Source organism: Diabrotica virgifera, chromosome 4, assembly GCF_917563875.1.
Source record: "Diabrotica virgifera virgifera chromosome 4, PGI_DIABVI_V3a".
NCBI lineage: Eukaryota > Metazoa > Arthropoda > Insecta > Coleoptera > Chrysomelidae > Diabrotica > Diabrotica virgifera.
Genome location: NC_065446.1, coordinates 643,513 through 658,747, shown reverse-complemented (window position 1 = coordinate 658,747; position 15,235 = coordinate 643,513). Strand labels below are relative to the sequence as shown.

At 32.8% G+C, this 15,235-nt stretch overlaps 1 protein-coding gene across 8 annotated transcripts in view; it reads left to right on the top strand.

The window, feature by feature from the left end:
* The window catches only part of LOC114324400 (calcitonin gene-related peptide type 1 receptor-like), a 553,725-nt gene that overhangs the window by 290,325 nt on the left and 248,165 nt on the right, over positions 1–15,235 (top strand). For 4 of the 8 annotated variants that reach the window (XM_050649003.1, XM_050648999.1, XM_050649002.1 and 1 more), the window contains exons 1-2: positions 330–472; positions 2,021–2,292. The exons of 3 other annotated variants lie outside the window; for them this stretch is intronic. In XM_050649003.1, the coding sequence (XP_050504960.1) occupies positions 2,193–2,292 (100 nt within the window). In that variant the 5' untranslated portion in view covers positions 330–472; positions 2,021–2,192. Of the gene's footprint in view, positions 1–329; positions 473–2,020; positions 2,293–15,235 lie in introns of those variants that run through there. One more of the 8 variants, XM_050648997.1, reaches the window with a different exon arrangement.

The window sequence follows — 15,235 nt, the reverse complement described above, 5'->3', positions numbered from 1 at the left end:
GCTATTTGTTATGTTCGTGTAAAACTCCCTTAACCATGAATGTAGGTTGATACTACTGTCATCTGAACGACAGCGGTCATATACTTAACACTGCGATAAGAAAATGGAAACCATGTGCATAATTCTTTAAAATAAAGTATTTTATATCGAGTATTATGTCATTACAAATACTTACGTCCTTTAAGTACAAAGGACTTGACACTATTAATAAACTTTTTTTAGTACGCGGGATCCAGGCCTGTACATTGTACAAAACAAAACAGTTTACTAATTATTGCGAATAATGTATTACGTTTAATTATTTGACTCGACATTCACAATGAAAATAATTGGGTATTTTCATGTATTTCTGTTGTCTGTAACAATAGTGGCATTGAAACCGCTATAGTTATCGGACAGTGGTATCCGATACACGAAAGTTATCGCAAACTATACTTTGAAGTGTCGGTAAATTGATGATTTTACAAATATTGTGAGCAATTTAAAAGATAAAGAATTTAATTGTGTATTATTGTGTTTGTGATATATATTATAGTGCTAACGCAGAACTTTTAGGCCCATAGCTTAACAATTGTTCTCCATTTTTTACGGTCCTTGTTTCTTCTCCAATTTCTAACGCCTTACTCTTTAACGTTCTTTTCCGCTTCATCTAACCGTCTATTTCTTGGTCGACCTCCTCTTCTTTTGTCATCCATCTCTGGATTTACTAATATTTTTGGTATTCTTTCTTCTTTCATTCTTTGTAAATGACCCAATCATCTCAATCTTGGTGCTGTTACTACTTATAATACTGCAGGCTTTTTAAAAAGACATGATCTCGGCATTGGTTCTTCTTCTATATACCACCCCCCTCGTAAACTCCTCCAAAACTTCTGTTTCCCTTGCATAGAGGTATATCTCAAAACTGTTTTGTATACATACATATATGATATGTGGCCCATCTCGACAAATTTTAGATGTAGGCATTTTGTGTAACACCCCTTCTATAAACATTTCCTTTATATCTATATTCTTGCGTCAGCTCACTGTCATCTATTTCCCCCGCAGATATCATCAAGATGAAGGATTTACAAAAAAGAAGGTCCGATGAAAATATCCATGTGTTTTTTCGGATGGCTATCTTAAAAACATATTTCAGGATTGCTGGGAATAAATTTGGTGACATAATTTCAAAATCATACTTCCAATAAAAAGAAACATCGAATAATAGAACAGGCAAGGATGCTAAATTTGCAGTTACTCGATCGTTATGGGAACCTATGGGCTATGAATATTAGGTTTTAAAATCAAAAAAAGTGAAGTTCTGTTTTCCATTTTAGGGGGACTTCCCATTTTTAATTCAATTTTCCATTTAAAAAAATCGTTTTTTTCGATCATAGCGCCATCTATCCATAATTCGAAAAAAATTTCGAATAAAAGTTACTTATTTTTACGCAAGGAATCCAAATCTGCAATTAAAAATGGATGCTCTTATTTAAGATTTTTAAGTCAAACTCCCCCCACCCCACTTTCTTGGATGGTCGTGTTTGGTGTCATTGGTTAGATTTTTGAAAAATGTTGAAATACTCTATTTTTCAGTTTTTCGATCTCATGTTCATTTCGCGAAATATCGCGGGGTTCTATTTAAAATATTAAAGTTGCCCCCCACTCCTCTCCGTGGGGGTCGTGTTTGGTATCATTCGATAGATTTTTGAAAAATATTGACCACGTGTTTTTCAGTTTTTCGGTCTGATGCTCATTTCGCGAAATATTCGCTATTTTTTTGTGAAACTTTGTGACTCGCATACCTTGTCTTAATCTGACGATTTCGAGTTTTTTGAGGATAGATTTTCTTTTTCGGACCATCCTTAACGAACTCCCCTGTATTAAGATCCAAAATATGGTAAGGGTACATTTACAAGGTACGTTTCTCCCCATGTGATTTACTGACGCGCTCGAATAACTGCAAAAATCCCCTCTTGGGCTATCCTACCATAATACATATCTTTACGTAAAATGGCAAAACAACGTATAAATTTAGTTTACAGTTGTATTATCCCACCAAGATAATAAAAATCAACAGCAATTAACATTTTTAATTAAAACACTTAATCAGTTGTGTCATCAATATACAGTGAATCGTGAGTTGGAAAATTATTTGACACAATTAATCTGTGAATTTAGTGCCTTTTGTGTATGCTAATGTTTCAAATATGTCAACGTTTCCTTTTTCATACGATATATCACAGTTTGTGGATAGGAGGAATGAGAGCTGTGAGCAAATTAAGTCCAACAAATCCTTTTCTTATTCAGGTACGTAGTAACTGATAATACTTGTTCTCTTTTATATTTTGATTAGAGTAATACAGTATGCGGCAAAATAAACAGCACTGAAATGTATATTGACATGTTTATGAATATTTATTTAGTATACATGATACAGCGTTGCAAACATTATTCACGACGACGGTTTAGATAAAATAGATGTTAAAGATCTCCTTTGGGACGAAAAGGATCTTTAATTCTAGTCTGCAATTAAGAAACGTTAGATGGTTGATCGGCCTACCTCCTTCAGTATTCCCCATATGTACACATCAGGTGGCGTTAGGTAGGTGAGTGGCGATCTCCCAAAATGATCGCGCAGTATTCGAAGAGACTCCCTGGCTATGTGACACGTTGCCTCGTCCTGCTGGAACCATTGTTGGTTTTAAGCTTGGCCGGTTTCGCCACCTTTTCCATATAACCGACAATAGTAGGTACTACACAATAAAAAAAATTTCTGCAAAACAGAACCATCCTGAAGTACCTAACATTAACACTACATTCACATTACGTTATAACGACGATCTGAAACCACTCAGTACGTCTCGGCCCATGACATATACAAATTTGAGATATACGCATTTCAGCAGGTACTGTTATTTTGCCGCATATCGAAGTACCTTTAATTATATTTTTATACTGCGTACTTTATACAAGAGATGAATTAGGTGAGAATTGCTTGATCATTTAGTGACTTGAAATAAGTTTTTTAGGACAGAAACATTTTTGTTCAATATATTATCGTGCTGGACATTTTGCAGAGATGCATTTCTTTCATCTATGATAATAGAAGATTTTGTTCTATCGTATTAGGATACGCATAATATTTGACATAATATGCTATCAAGGGTTCATATATCAAAAAAGGGAATGTGTACTATACTCTAACTGAAAGTGATCAAGGTAGGAGAAGCACAAGGTAGTGCATTTGAACCGATACTCTACTTTCAATACACAATGATATCTCTGATCTTAAGAAAATATGACAGCGACATTTGCAAAATTGCATTATTATAGTTTGCAATCTATTGAAGGTCAGTACACGCAGACAAGAAAAATAGTAAACGTGACAAAAACCGAGGTGTAACCAAACGTACACCTAGAGTTGAAGAGCTGTTGATGATTTTTACGGGTGACAAAGCTATTAGGCCCGGCGCATATTGAACCTAAGCGAGTCACAACCTGCGCCGGCGGGATGGATGACCCGTGCAGTTATTTTTCTAGCGCACCGCATATTGAACACCAGCCAACCCGACCGTTGGCTGTAGCCGTAACGAATATAGCCGGGCAAAATCAGTGCGGACGTGTAACGGTTACTTTTGATACCGGTTCTCAATGGTACTAAGTACAAATACTGATTACAAAATACTTATGTATCTGATCCTTGTACTGAATTGAGTAGGCAACTAAAAAACGGTAGTTCCGTACTTGTAACGTTTTAAATACCTAACATCTCCCTAGTACTCGTAGTGGCATGACTTTCGAAAACATCGAATTTGATCATAATAGGGAACGTAAAAGGATATCTTATACTGAATATTTTATTTCTGCACACAGCCTCTTAGATACTTAGGTAGGTACGGGTATATGTTTCACATACGAACTTTTAATTTTATATCTTCAATGTATTTAAAATATTTGTAATATCTCCAATTTATGATTTTAACTGTGTAATAAATTACTACCACACCAATAACGCATTATTTGCATGAGGGCATTTTTCTATAGTCAAAACTGCTTACGCCGTTTATTTTGTCTACGAGTACCTACATAATAAAGTTAGCAGAATTTTAATGATAAAGCGGTGTTGGGTTTTGATTATGTACTAATATTTTTATTTATCACAGTAAATTGTAGTTACCATTCGTATTCAGTTCGTTTTCTATCTTCCATACCTCGTCTTTTAATTTCGTCCTCATATAATCGTCGTGGCTGGTATCATATACGATGGGATAATTTCGAACGAGTTCTATCAGTTTTTGAACGTCCATCTCGCAAACAAAAATACAACTGAGAATTGAGTCACGCGTCCCACGACACAAGAAAACCGTACGCCGATGACAAACCTTCCCAAGCAAGACCTGCGAACGCATGAACTGATAGTAGGATGCATAGAACGGTCTACGCAGTCCACCGGTGCAGGTTGTGTCTCGCTTAGGTTCAATATGCGCCGGGCCTTATTATCAATTAGACAAAATATTGAAGAAGATGCAGAAAGTACAAACTTCAGTATATAAAATAAAATATTCACTGCAAATATGGAGTTAAAGCTTAAAGTTAAATAAGGTTCTAAGACTGTTTTCTTGTGGCTGTCTAAGTTAATTATTATGTATATTATGGGATTACGTTTCGATTTCCACTTCGGAAGTCGTTTTCAAAAAAGAGATTGTTAAAGAAATTGTGTTGAAAAGAGTATATTCCGCCAAATGTGTTGTAGAGGTTATGTCTTTTCAAAATTGATGTTGACATACTTGGCTACGGTGTTGTAGGCAACAAGAACAACATGGAAGTAATCCAGACGTTTCATAATAAAATTCTGGAAAAGAATTTTGATATCCATGGTACATAAGGAATATTTACATAATCGAGACCTAAAATGAAGACTGAAGACAGTCAACATATAAATGTGGAGGCAATCTAACTTTTAAGAATTAAGTTAGAAAAGAACTGCACATTAATTTATCTGAGATCAGATTTTAGTAATGAGAATAACAATTTTTGTCAACAAGAAACAGCTATTCACCTCTTGTTCCCTTAATAAACATTTTTGTGAACATAAAAATAACCTTGTTTTTATATATACAGTGTGGGACCTCGATATTTGGCAGTAGTTATCAGATTTTAAGGAAAAACCGAAACAGGTCGATTTTTGATCTAAGGGGGGCACATTTTTACGGTACATACATCTGTCATTTTTCAAGCGCCTCCCTTCCACTTCCCCCACCCCTTATTTTTAAATGGAGGATAACGGTCGTGAGCTAGCTCATTTGAAAGGTTATTCAATTCTTTATTCAGTATAAAAAACAAAATTATTTATACAGGGTGTCCAAGAATAAAAAATTTTAATTAAATTAATTGACATAAAAAAGAATGTATGTATTGTATGATGTATTGTATGCATTGCTTTTCACTTGATTTCAGTGTTCAAGCTGCCACCCATCTGCCTCTTGGTAGGTTGAATATTGAATTTAAGCAACAAACAATATTTATTTTGAAATAAATATTTTTTTCTGTTTTCTGTCAGTAGTAGAATGTATTTTGAGTTAAATAAATTACATACATTCTTCTTTTTGTGTCAATTCATTTAATTCAAAATCATTTTTCTTGGACATCCTGTATAAATAATTATGTCAATGTTAATATTACTGAATAGATAATTGAATAACTTTTCAAACGAGCTAGCACACGAGCCCTACTCCCTATTTAAAAATAAGGAGTGGGGAAAGTGGAAGGGAGGGGGTTGACAAATGACAGATGTATGTACCGTAAAAATATGTCCCCCTTAGATTAAAAATCGACCTATTTCGGAATTTCCTTAAAATTTAATAACTAGTAGTCTAGGGCGCATCTGTTTTGAGATGGACGTTGAGAGGCGACTCAAATTTTTTTGCAGAAATTGCTTAAAAATGAATCAAATAATAATATTTGAGTTATCCTCCCTCTCAAAAAGGTCCGGAACATTGTTTAAATAATCAAAATGTCAAAAATTGAAGGAAAAATTCGATTTTTTTCTTCGTTTTTTGATTATAACTTTGAAAGTATTCATTTCAGAGAAAAGTTGTACCAACATAAAAGTTGCGTAATTAAATTTCCTACAATACAGAATTGGTTAAAAATTTAAAAAATAGTCACCCTAGTTGCAAAATAGCAATAATGGCGAAAAAACCATACAAAAACAAGTATTCGCATTTCACGTTTTTTCAACCATTTATGCTACACTTAGGAACTTCATATTTCAACCAGAAAAACTTTATGATAACAGTAAAACAATACTGTAAATTTCATTCAGATCGGTTTAAGAGATTTTGCAAAATAAATTTTGAAATCCAGCTTTCGCAAAAAAAATTCATTTTTTCAAAATGTTACAGGTCTGAAAATAAAGCAGATAGCAAGTTGAAATTTTTTTTGCTTATAGAAGTCTACTGTACCTTTCATTTGCAATTTTCAAAATTAAAATCGATTAATTACCACGGCGTCATAAAATTGTTGAAATAAACAATAATTTTTGGTACTACGCGCAGGACAGCGGTGTTCGATTCACACAAGTTGATTTCCACCAAAATTATTTGCAATCTTTATCTAATATATTATTTTTTTACTCTATATTTTGTTGTATTTTAATATTTTAATTCCACAAAAATCAAACTAATTTTATTATTGTTTGTGAAATATTGTTTAAACAATTGCATATGTTTAAAAATAATAAACTTTTATTATTTAAGTTAAAATATATGAACAAAGAAAGTTTTTGCTAATAAAAGTGTTATTTCAAACGAGAGAGTATGTGTTTTTATTTTGCAATAAACAAATTTATTTATTTATATCGAAATGTAATAAAAATTAAAATGTATCAATCATTATCAAAGGTAATTGGAATGCCCAATCAGAGCAAACTATCCGCTGTCCTGCGCGTAGCACCAATAATTAATGTTTATTTAAAAAAATTCCTGACGCCGTGGTGTTAATCGATTTTAATTTTGCAAAATTGCAAGTGAAAGGTACAGTGCACTTCTATAAGCAAAAAAATTTTCAACTTGTTATCTGCTTTATTTTCAGTCCTGTAACATTTTGAAAAAATGAATTTTTTTTACGAAAGCTGGATTGCAAAATTTATTTTGCAAAATCTATTGAACCGATCTTAATGAAATTTACAGTATTGTTTTACTGTATCATAAAGTTTTGCAGGGTGAAATAGAAAGGTCCTAAGTGTAGCATAAATGGTTGAAAAACGTAAAATCCGAATACATGTTTTTGTATGTTTTTTTTTTCACAATTATTGCTATTTTGCAACAAGGGTGACTATTTTTTAAATTTTTAACCAATTCTATATTGTAGGAAATTTAATTACGCAACTTTTATGTCAGTCCAACTTTTCTTGGAAATGAATACTCTTAAAGTTATAATCAAAAAACCAAGAAAAAAATCGAATTTTTCCTTAATTTTTTGACATTTTGATTATTTAAATAATGTTCCGGACCTTTTTGACTAGGAGGATAACTCAATTATTATTACATAAGTTATTTCCAAGCAATTTCTGCAAAACAATGTGAGTCACCTATCAACGTCCAAATGTACTAATATTTTTACAGATGCGCCCTGGTCTATAGGGCCAAATATCGAGGTGAACTGTTTTGCTTGGCCCACACTGTATAAAAAATAATGAGCCGTTTATGCTTTATCCGAGTCCTCAATTTTTTCTATATTTACTTATTTAAATTTGATTTTCGCTAATATAAGTAACCGCCGTACCATATACTTGAGTAAAATCCCACATATTCCTTTGAGTATTATTTTTGTTGTTCTTCCTTTCGTACCTCAAATTATATGAAGCGGCATTTCTTTAAGATCCTTGATAAAACTTTTTCCCTTTTGTTTGCCGGCGAATACCTTCTTTGCTTTTAGCGAGTGCTTAAAGATAAAAGTTCGTTTCTTTTGAATGCGATTCTAAATGAATTGCTGGCTTACCGATTGCGGATGGAATATTACATTTTAGTATGCTAAAGAATTTTCATGAAAATAGTTTTTATGTAATAAAATGTACATAAAATAAAATGTTCATAAAATATAATATATCTGACAGTTTTAAATGAAAAGTTAGCTGCATTGTAAATTATGGTTTATCTCATTAACCCGGGAGCAGTCGCGCCGAAAAATCTCATATTTTATCATTTTCCGTGATAACTTGATGAAAAATTTTGCAACATAACTTTCCACTCGTAAGTGCCTCGAGGAAGATTTTTGTAACGCGTGGGAATTTTTTTTATTTTTTTTAATTTAAATTTTTTTTTATTTATGGCTTTGGTGAGAACCAATAAGCTTTAAAATTGTTAAAAATATATATTTTTAACATAACAAGTAAATAAAAATATTATAAAATAGAAATTTGTTTTAAATTTATACTTAAATTAGTATTGTGAAATTTTTTCTCTACGCGCGACTACTTACGTGACCGATGTGAGCGCGACTGCTCCCGGGTTAAACTGGCCAGGGTTTCTAGTCCGTTCACTAATGGGAAAATATTACAAAATCTGTAAATTTTAAAGAACCACTTAATTTGGCACACACAGATAACATGTCAAAGAAAAAATGTGATATTGTGTCGATATGTGCTTTTGCCCTGGGTGTGAGTATCACCCCTTCTCGAGGATGAAAAAATATACGTTCAAAATAAGTACGCAAATAGATAAACTGACTATTATAAGCAACTTTTGTTCTATAGTGTTTTTTCACTAAGTTAATACTTTTCGAGTTATGTGCGAGTGAATATGTTCATTTTTCAACAAAAAAAACACGTTTTTAGACGTTTTTTCGCAAATAACTCAAAAAGTAAGTATCATATCGAAAAAAATTTTGTTAACGAAAATATAGCCTATGAAAAAAGCGGTGTAAGTATGAGATCTGTAGAGCCAGTAGAAGCAGAGTTTGTAGCCCATGAAAGATAGGTGCATAGATGTGTCAAATTCCAAATCGAATATTTCAACGTGAAATAATCAAAAAATGAAGCACTTTTTGAGGAAAACTCATGACAACTTTTTTAAAGAGTTTAAAAAAGCTTTATTTTTGTTTTCTAAAAATTTTCTAGCATCAAAAGTGAGCAAGTTACGCTGAAAATAAAGTTGGACCCCATATTAAAACCAGTAATAAATTATGGAGCTAAAGTCTGGTAATTAACCAAGAAGTATAACTCTAAATTACTGGCCACTGAGATGGATTTTTCGAGGAGATCAGTAAGAACATCTATAGACTAGAACACATAACAAACGTCGACATTATACAACAAACGGGAATAGAAAGATCAATCATAGAGTACATCGAAAGACAACAGTTAGTATGGTACGGGCACGTAAGACTAATAAACGAAAGAAGAATCCCCAAAAAATTATTAGAATGGACCCCCACAGAAAAAGGAAAACGAGGAACATCAGCAACCACGTGGATGAAGGGCATTTCGAAAGCGATGTCGGATAGAAATCTAAGAGATGAAGACTGCCACAATAAAAAGGAGGGGCGATTAGGAACAGAAAGACTTTTCTTCTTAAGGTGTCTTCTCCATTACTGAAGGTCGGCTATAACTACAGCAAATTTCTCTCTCAGCAAATTTTGAGCTGTTCTTAGTATCGAATATATGTCCATGCCTGTCCAGTCTCTTACGGTTTTTAGCCAAGAGCATTTCCTTCTTCCTGACCTCTTCTTCCTTCCACTTTCTTTTCCATTATGAGTCGTAAAAAGTTGTATATTTCTCATCTGTAAATATGTCCTAGATTAGATAACTCGTTTTTCTGTTTTTCTTATGATATTTAGGAGTTCTTTCTCAGTCCCCATTCTTCTCAGCACCTCGTTGTTGGTCACTGCTCTGTCCAAGAGATCTACAGCATCCTTCGAAAAACCCACTCAAAGGTTTCTCATACGCCTCATACTTGTAATTCAGAGAGTTCATGTTTCCACTTTTTATACCAATATGGTATAAATGAATGTTTTTACAGATTGGTATCGGATATCCAACGTATAATAATAATTCCTAATTAACTCTACCTTACATTGGTACCTGCCTGACCGGGACATTTTCATGAGAAAAATCTTATTTCCCCGGACTAAATTACGATTTTTGTCCATGCCTTTATACTACTGCAGCTTTTTTAAAAATGGCAAGTAATTGTTAATATTTTTCGCTAAAAAACATCATAACGGTCCTTAATTATATAGCTAAAAGCTAAAACATTATGTCGATAACAATCTTTTGAACATACATAGTGATTTTCGTCGACTCTCAGTCCGAGTAAAGGAAGTTATGAGTTTATGAGGTAATCTGATCTGAAAACGAACACTTTTTGCGTTCTATAAAGTTTTATCGCCTTCCAACAAGTGTTAATTATCCTGAATCTTATAAAATCTTATAACCTGAGCGAAAGTTTTTAATTAGGACAGATTTAATAAGATTAGGCTCCATTGAACTAGAAAATTCGATTATTAAAAATTACGAAAATCAATCTTGAGATTGATGAATTATATGAAATAAAAATTTTAACGATTGAAACGAAATTAAAACTTTTAATTTTTTAAATTTATTTTGGTATTATGATCTTAAAAAAATGTTTCCAAAAAAGTATGACGAGGACAGTGCTGTACTTCGATTGCTCATTTTAGCCTAAATCATAAAAAACGTAATCTATCCATACATAAATTTAAATAATGTAAATCTAGCAGGGAATGAGAAAAGCTAAGTTCACTATAAAACGTAGTGGCACTTCAAAGTATAAAGGATTTTCAGAGTTTTCACTTAAACAGTATCTAGAGCATATTAGGAACATTGAAAAGTGGACAAAGAAATGGCGAATAAAGATCAATGATTCAAAATCACAACATATCATATTTACAAAATGTCGTAAAAAATCGCCTAATATAGAAATAAATAACAAAGCAATTCCACAAGCCGAAAGCGTTAAATACCTTGGTATGCACCTGGACAAAACTTTGACATAAAGAACACATATATGGAAAAAGCGCCAACAGTTAAATTTAAAATTTCGTAAACATTATTGGATACTGGGCAGAACATGGAAGTTGTCTATACGTAACAAACTGTTGGTATACAATACAATACTCAAACCGGTTTGGACCTATGGGATCCAGCTATGGGGTACAGCAGCAAAATCCACCATATCCATAATGGAAAGATTACAATCCAAAGTGTTACGCTCTATAACAGACGCCCCATGGTTCGTGTCAAACAAAGACATTTATTGTGATCTAGAAGTACCTACGATCAGTGAACTGATAGTTCAGTGCAGTGTTCGGTACATAAAATGCCTAGAAAGCCATCCAAATGCCCTGGCAAAAAACTTGCTTGATAATAGTCAACAAACTCACAGACTAAAATGTAAAAATCCACTGGATCATATTTATAAATAAGTTTTATACCTGACCGTAATTGTGTTTATATTTTAGATATATGTATTGTTTGTAAATGTAAAATGTATGTTTGTATGTAGCATATTATCGGAATGTCATGTTTGTTCCATACTAGAGGTCCAGTCATTGGACTGACCTCTCTAACGTAAATTTTTTTTACTTCAAACCCCAAAGACGTTTATTGTTAGAATTTTTATAACTAACAGATTGCTGAATAAACGTTTAAAAAAAAAAGAATGTGTACTTTGTACGCACGTAAGAAGTTATACTTCTATTATATGATTTCAACGAAATCAATATACTTTAAACAGTTTCTCTACTACTTTCCAAAAATTTTTATTAAAACAATACCAAAAATTAAAAAAATAAAAGAATAAAACACACACAAACACATTGAAAAATACCACAAATGATTTCTGAACAATAATTGTTGCCAACAATTTTAATTAAATACGTATTTTCTGAAAAAAAATATATAATAATATACTTACAATCATAAAATCTATAAAAAAAATGATATAACTTGCATTGGGCTTGAACCTACTTCCCGTGTATTCTGCCGTACGAGAGTCGAAGTGATTTCAAACTGCACCACCTTCGCGTATACGTCATGTGGGAATATACACAAACTGTACAACTTTTTGACATTTTGTTTATATGAATTTTTATTAGTTTCATTTTTGTCGAATTAAAATACAACAATATATAGAGTAAGAAAACGATACATTAGATGAAAATTTGTAGAAAGTTTGTTCGTAATCAGATTATGTAAATTAAAGCATTACCTAATAGGGGTATAGCATAGCAAGTACTAGGTAAGTACATTATTTTTTTTACATTTTCCAAATAGGTATGAAGATAATTTTTTATTGGGATACAACTGAAACATTTAGAATTACGTACCTGTGGCTTTTCAAAACTATTTAAAAAGTCACTATAATTATAAATTTGATTTTATTTCTGTCCTCACAACAATAAAATCTAATATACTATACAACATTTTTGTTTACCGATAACCTCCACATTGAACAATTATTGACAGATAATTTCAACACCCAATCAGAGCCCGTATAAAGACTAATACCATACTGTCGATGTGCGCATGCGCGCAGATCAATATAAATTCACCCTCAATCTCAATCGCGCCTAAAGAAGTATAACTTCAAAAAATGTGTCACTTTAGTTCAGTCTGATAGCATATCTCATCTTGTTATTCCCAAGATGGTTCTTTCCATTTTTCTTTATGTTATTCTTAATTCATCTGTAGGATGTTTAGTCAAAGTTATGGCTTCGGAACCATATGTTCTGTACTTCGCTGTGTACTGCAGCAGACAGGTCAGTCTCTCTGTGGTCAAATTGTAATGATTTTTTTGGATGCTTAGTCACACACGATCAAAATTTTTGTCAATTAGTCGAATTCGACAAAATTGAACGATGCCGCAGTATTATGAGTGGCCGGCTTTAAATATATTCTTCTTTTTGTTATTTAAAATTGCCATTCTTTGATAAAGGCTCAATAAAAAAATAACTAAATTCGTCCTCTGAAATACTTTTTAAAGTAATTAGGTTGGTTTTGTTCCGTATTCTCTAAAACTTTATCAATTTATGGGATAATTATTTTACAGGTCAAATACAAATTATATTTGGCATTTTCAAAGAATTGGAAAAGACTGCAAGACTTGTACACACTTCTAAATAGGTCAAAACGGCAAACATGTGTATGTTCTCAAAAAACTTTTGATAGTGTGTAAAATTTTTTTTTAAGCTGATAATAAAAAATTTTTTACACACTATCAAAAGTTTTTTGAGAACATACACCTGTTTGCCGTTTTGACCTATTTTCAAAGAAGTATTAAATTTTGTATTTCTCGTGCTTTCAAACTTTTCGGGTTCTCTCTCTTTAATTACAAAAGACCCATTTTTGCCTTATTGTCTAATTATTGAATACTAAGAGATAACTTTTCTGTCCAACGAAGCTGTTTATTTAATTATGCTGTCCCGAATGAAAAAATCGCTAAAATATATCTATTTTTATCTCAGGTAGTATTTTATTTTATTGGCCGGAGTAGCTCAGGTGATAGGATGTCTGACTTCCATGCAGGTAGGCCAGGGTTCGAATCCCAGCGACGCGACGGCGAGAACAGCTAGACATTTTTAAAAATGTATATAGGCCCCAAGTCGACTCATCCTGAATAAAATGAGTATCTTGGTTAGAACAAGGATCAATAATAGGCGGTTGAAACGTAGCACTGGCCTTGTTACCTTTCTTGTATACTGTAGGCCAGTGTAGGCCCTAGATATAGCAGACTACCCTACTATAATCCCAAAGCCGCGTCAGCGGTATAAAACGGGAGACTATTATTATTAAATTAAGATCTATGTGATTTCCCGTTGTCTTCCCAGATTATATTCTTCTTGTCTTGTCTATTCGTGACGAATATTGGGGATCATCATGGCAATATTTACCTTATCTGCATCATCGCGAAAAAGCTGAACATATGTTTTGTTGAACCAGGTTCTGAGGATATTTAACCAGCTTCTTCTTCTTCCTGATCCGCGCTTTTCAAATATTTTCCTTGCAGGATGGCTTGTAAAAGGGCGTATTTTTATTTAGTTCGCATAATTTATCTAAAGCATTGTAACTTTCGAGATTTGATGGTGGTCAGTACCTTTTGGTTTTTCTACTGTCTTCTGAGGACCTCCTCATTTGTGACTCGGTCAGTCCATGAGATTTTAAGTATTCTCCAATATGGCCACATCTCAAATGCTTCCAGTTTGTCTACACATATCTTCGTTAAAGGTCCGCGATTCAGCACCATAAAAAAGGACAGAGAAGACATATCATCGCAGCATTTATACTTGTGTGCCAAGAGAGAGGTTGTGGTTTTTGAAGAAGGCCCCATCTGGTTGAAGGTCGATCTAGGCGTTCCCATGCGCAGTCTTATCTCTTGGTTGTTGGTTCATTCTTCCAACCCTAGAGGGGTTAACGAAAGGTGTTATAGAGTAAAATGTGAAGGCACTTATATTGCGATAAAGTATTTTATAATCGCGTCTAGCGAATTATAAATAAAATATCGAAGTTTGAAACAGTACCAAAAATACGACCATTTCAGCCTTTATTTTTTAAATTATATCCGATTTTATAAGACCGTATTTATTGACCGCCGGAGTAGTTCCCTTTTGAAAACCGTTTAATTTCTCATATTATTAGATACGTGATTGTCTCATTGCATATCTGAATTCAGTGTTTCTAGAAATTAAAATGTGGATACGAATACCCAAAAATATAACGCGTTATTTTTCTACAAATTATGCTGTCACAATTGTGTTTTCCTTTCCGCTCGAAATCTTATCTTAGAGTGTCTCAGTGATTTTATTAGGAAGTCCGCCGACTAAGCATTTTGTAAAAATTATTTGTCTTTTTATTAATTTTTTATTTGAGTTATTTTTCTAATGTTTTTTTTTTTGTTTGGTCTTCCATTTTCTTGGTAAGATGATGGCGCCCAATATTTTATTCAGAATTTAATGTCATTTCAATATCACCTATTTCGAAGCTAGTAAGAAACACCCCTTAAAGAACCACCTCCACATCTCCACCGATTCTGAGCAACGGAGACTTTTTTATTTCATTGTAGCCCAAATATTCATCCCTTTCTGACATATTAACATCTTCTGTAAGTCTGTTTTTGTTATCCAACTGGAAGAAGTTTTACGTGTTACAAAATTCAAAAGAAACTTATTATTCTATCTGGGAAATAAGCCACAGCTTAACTTAAAAAATTATTTTATTGACGTTTTGACTTTC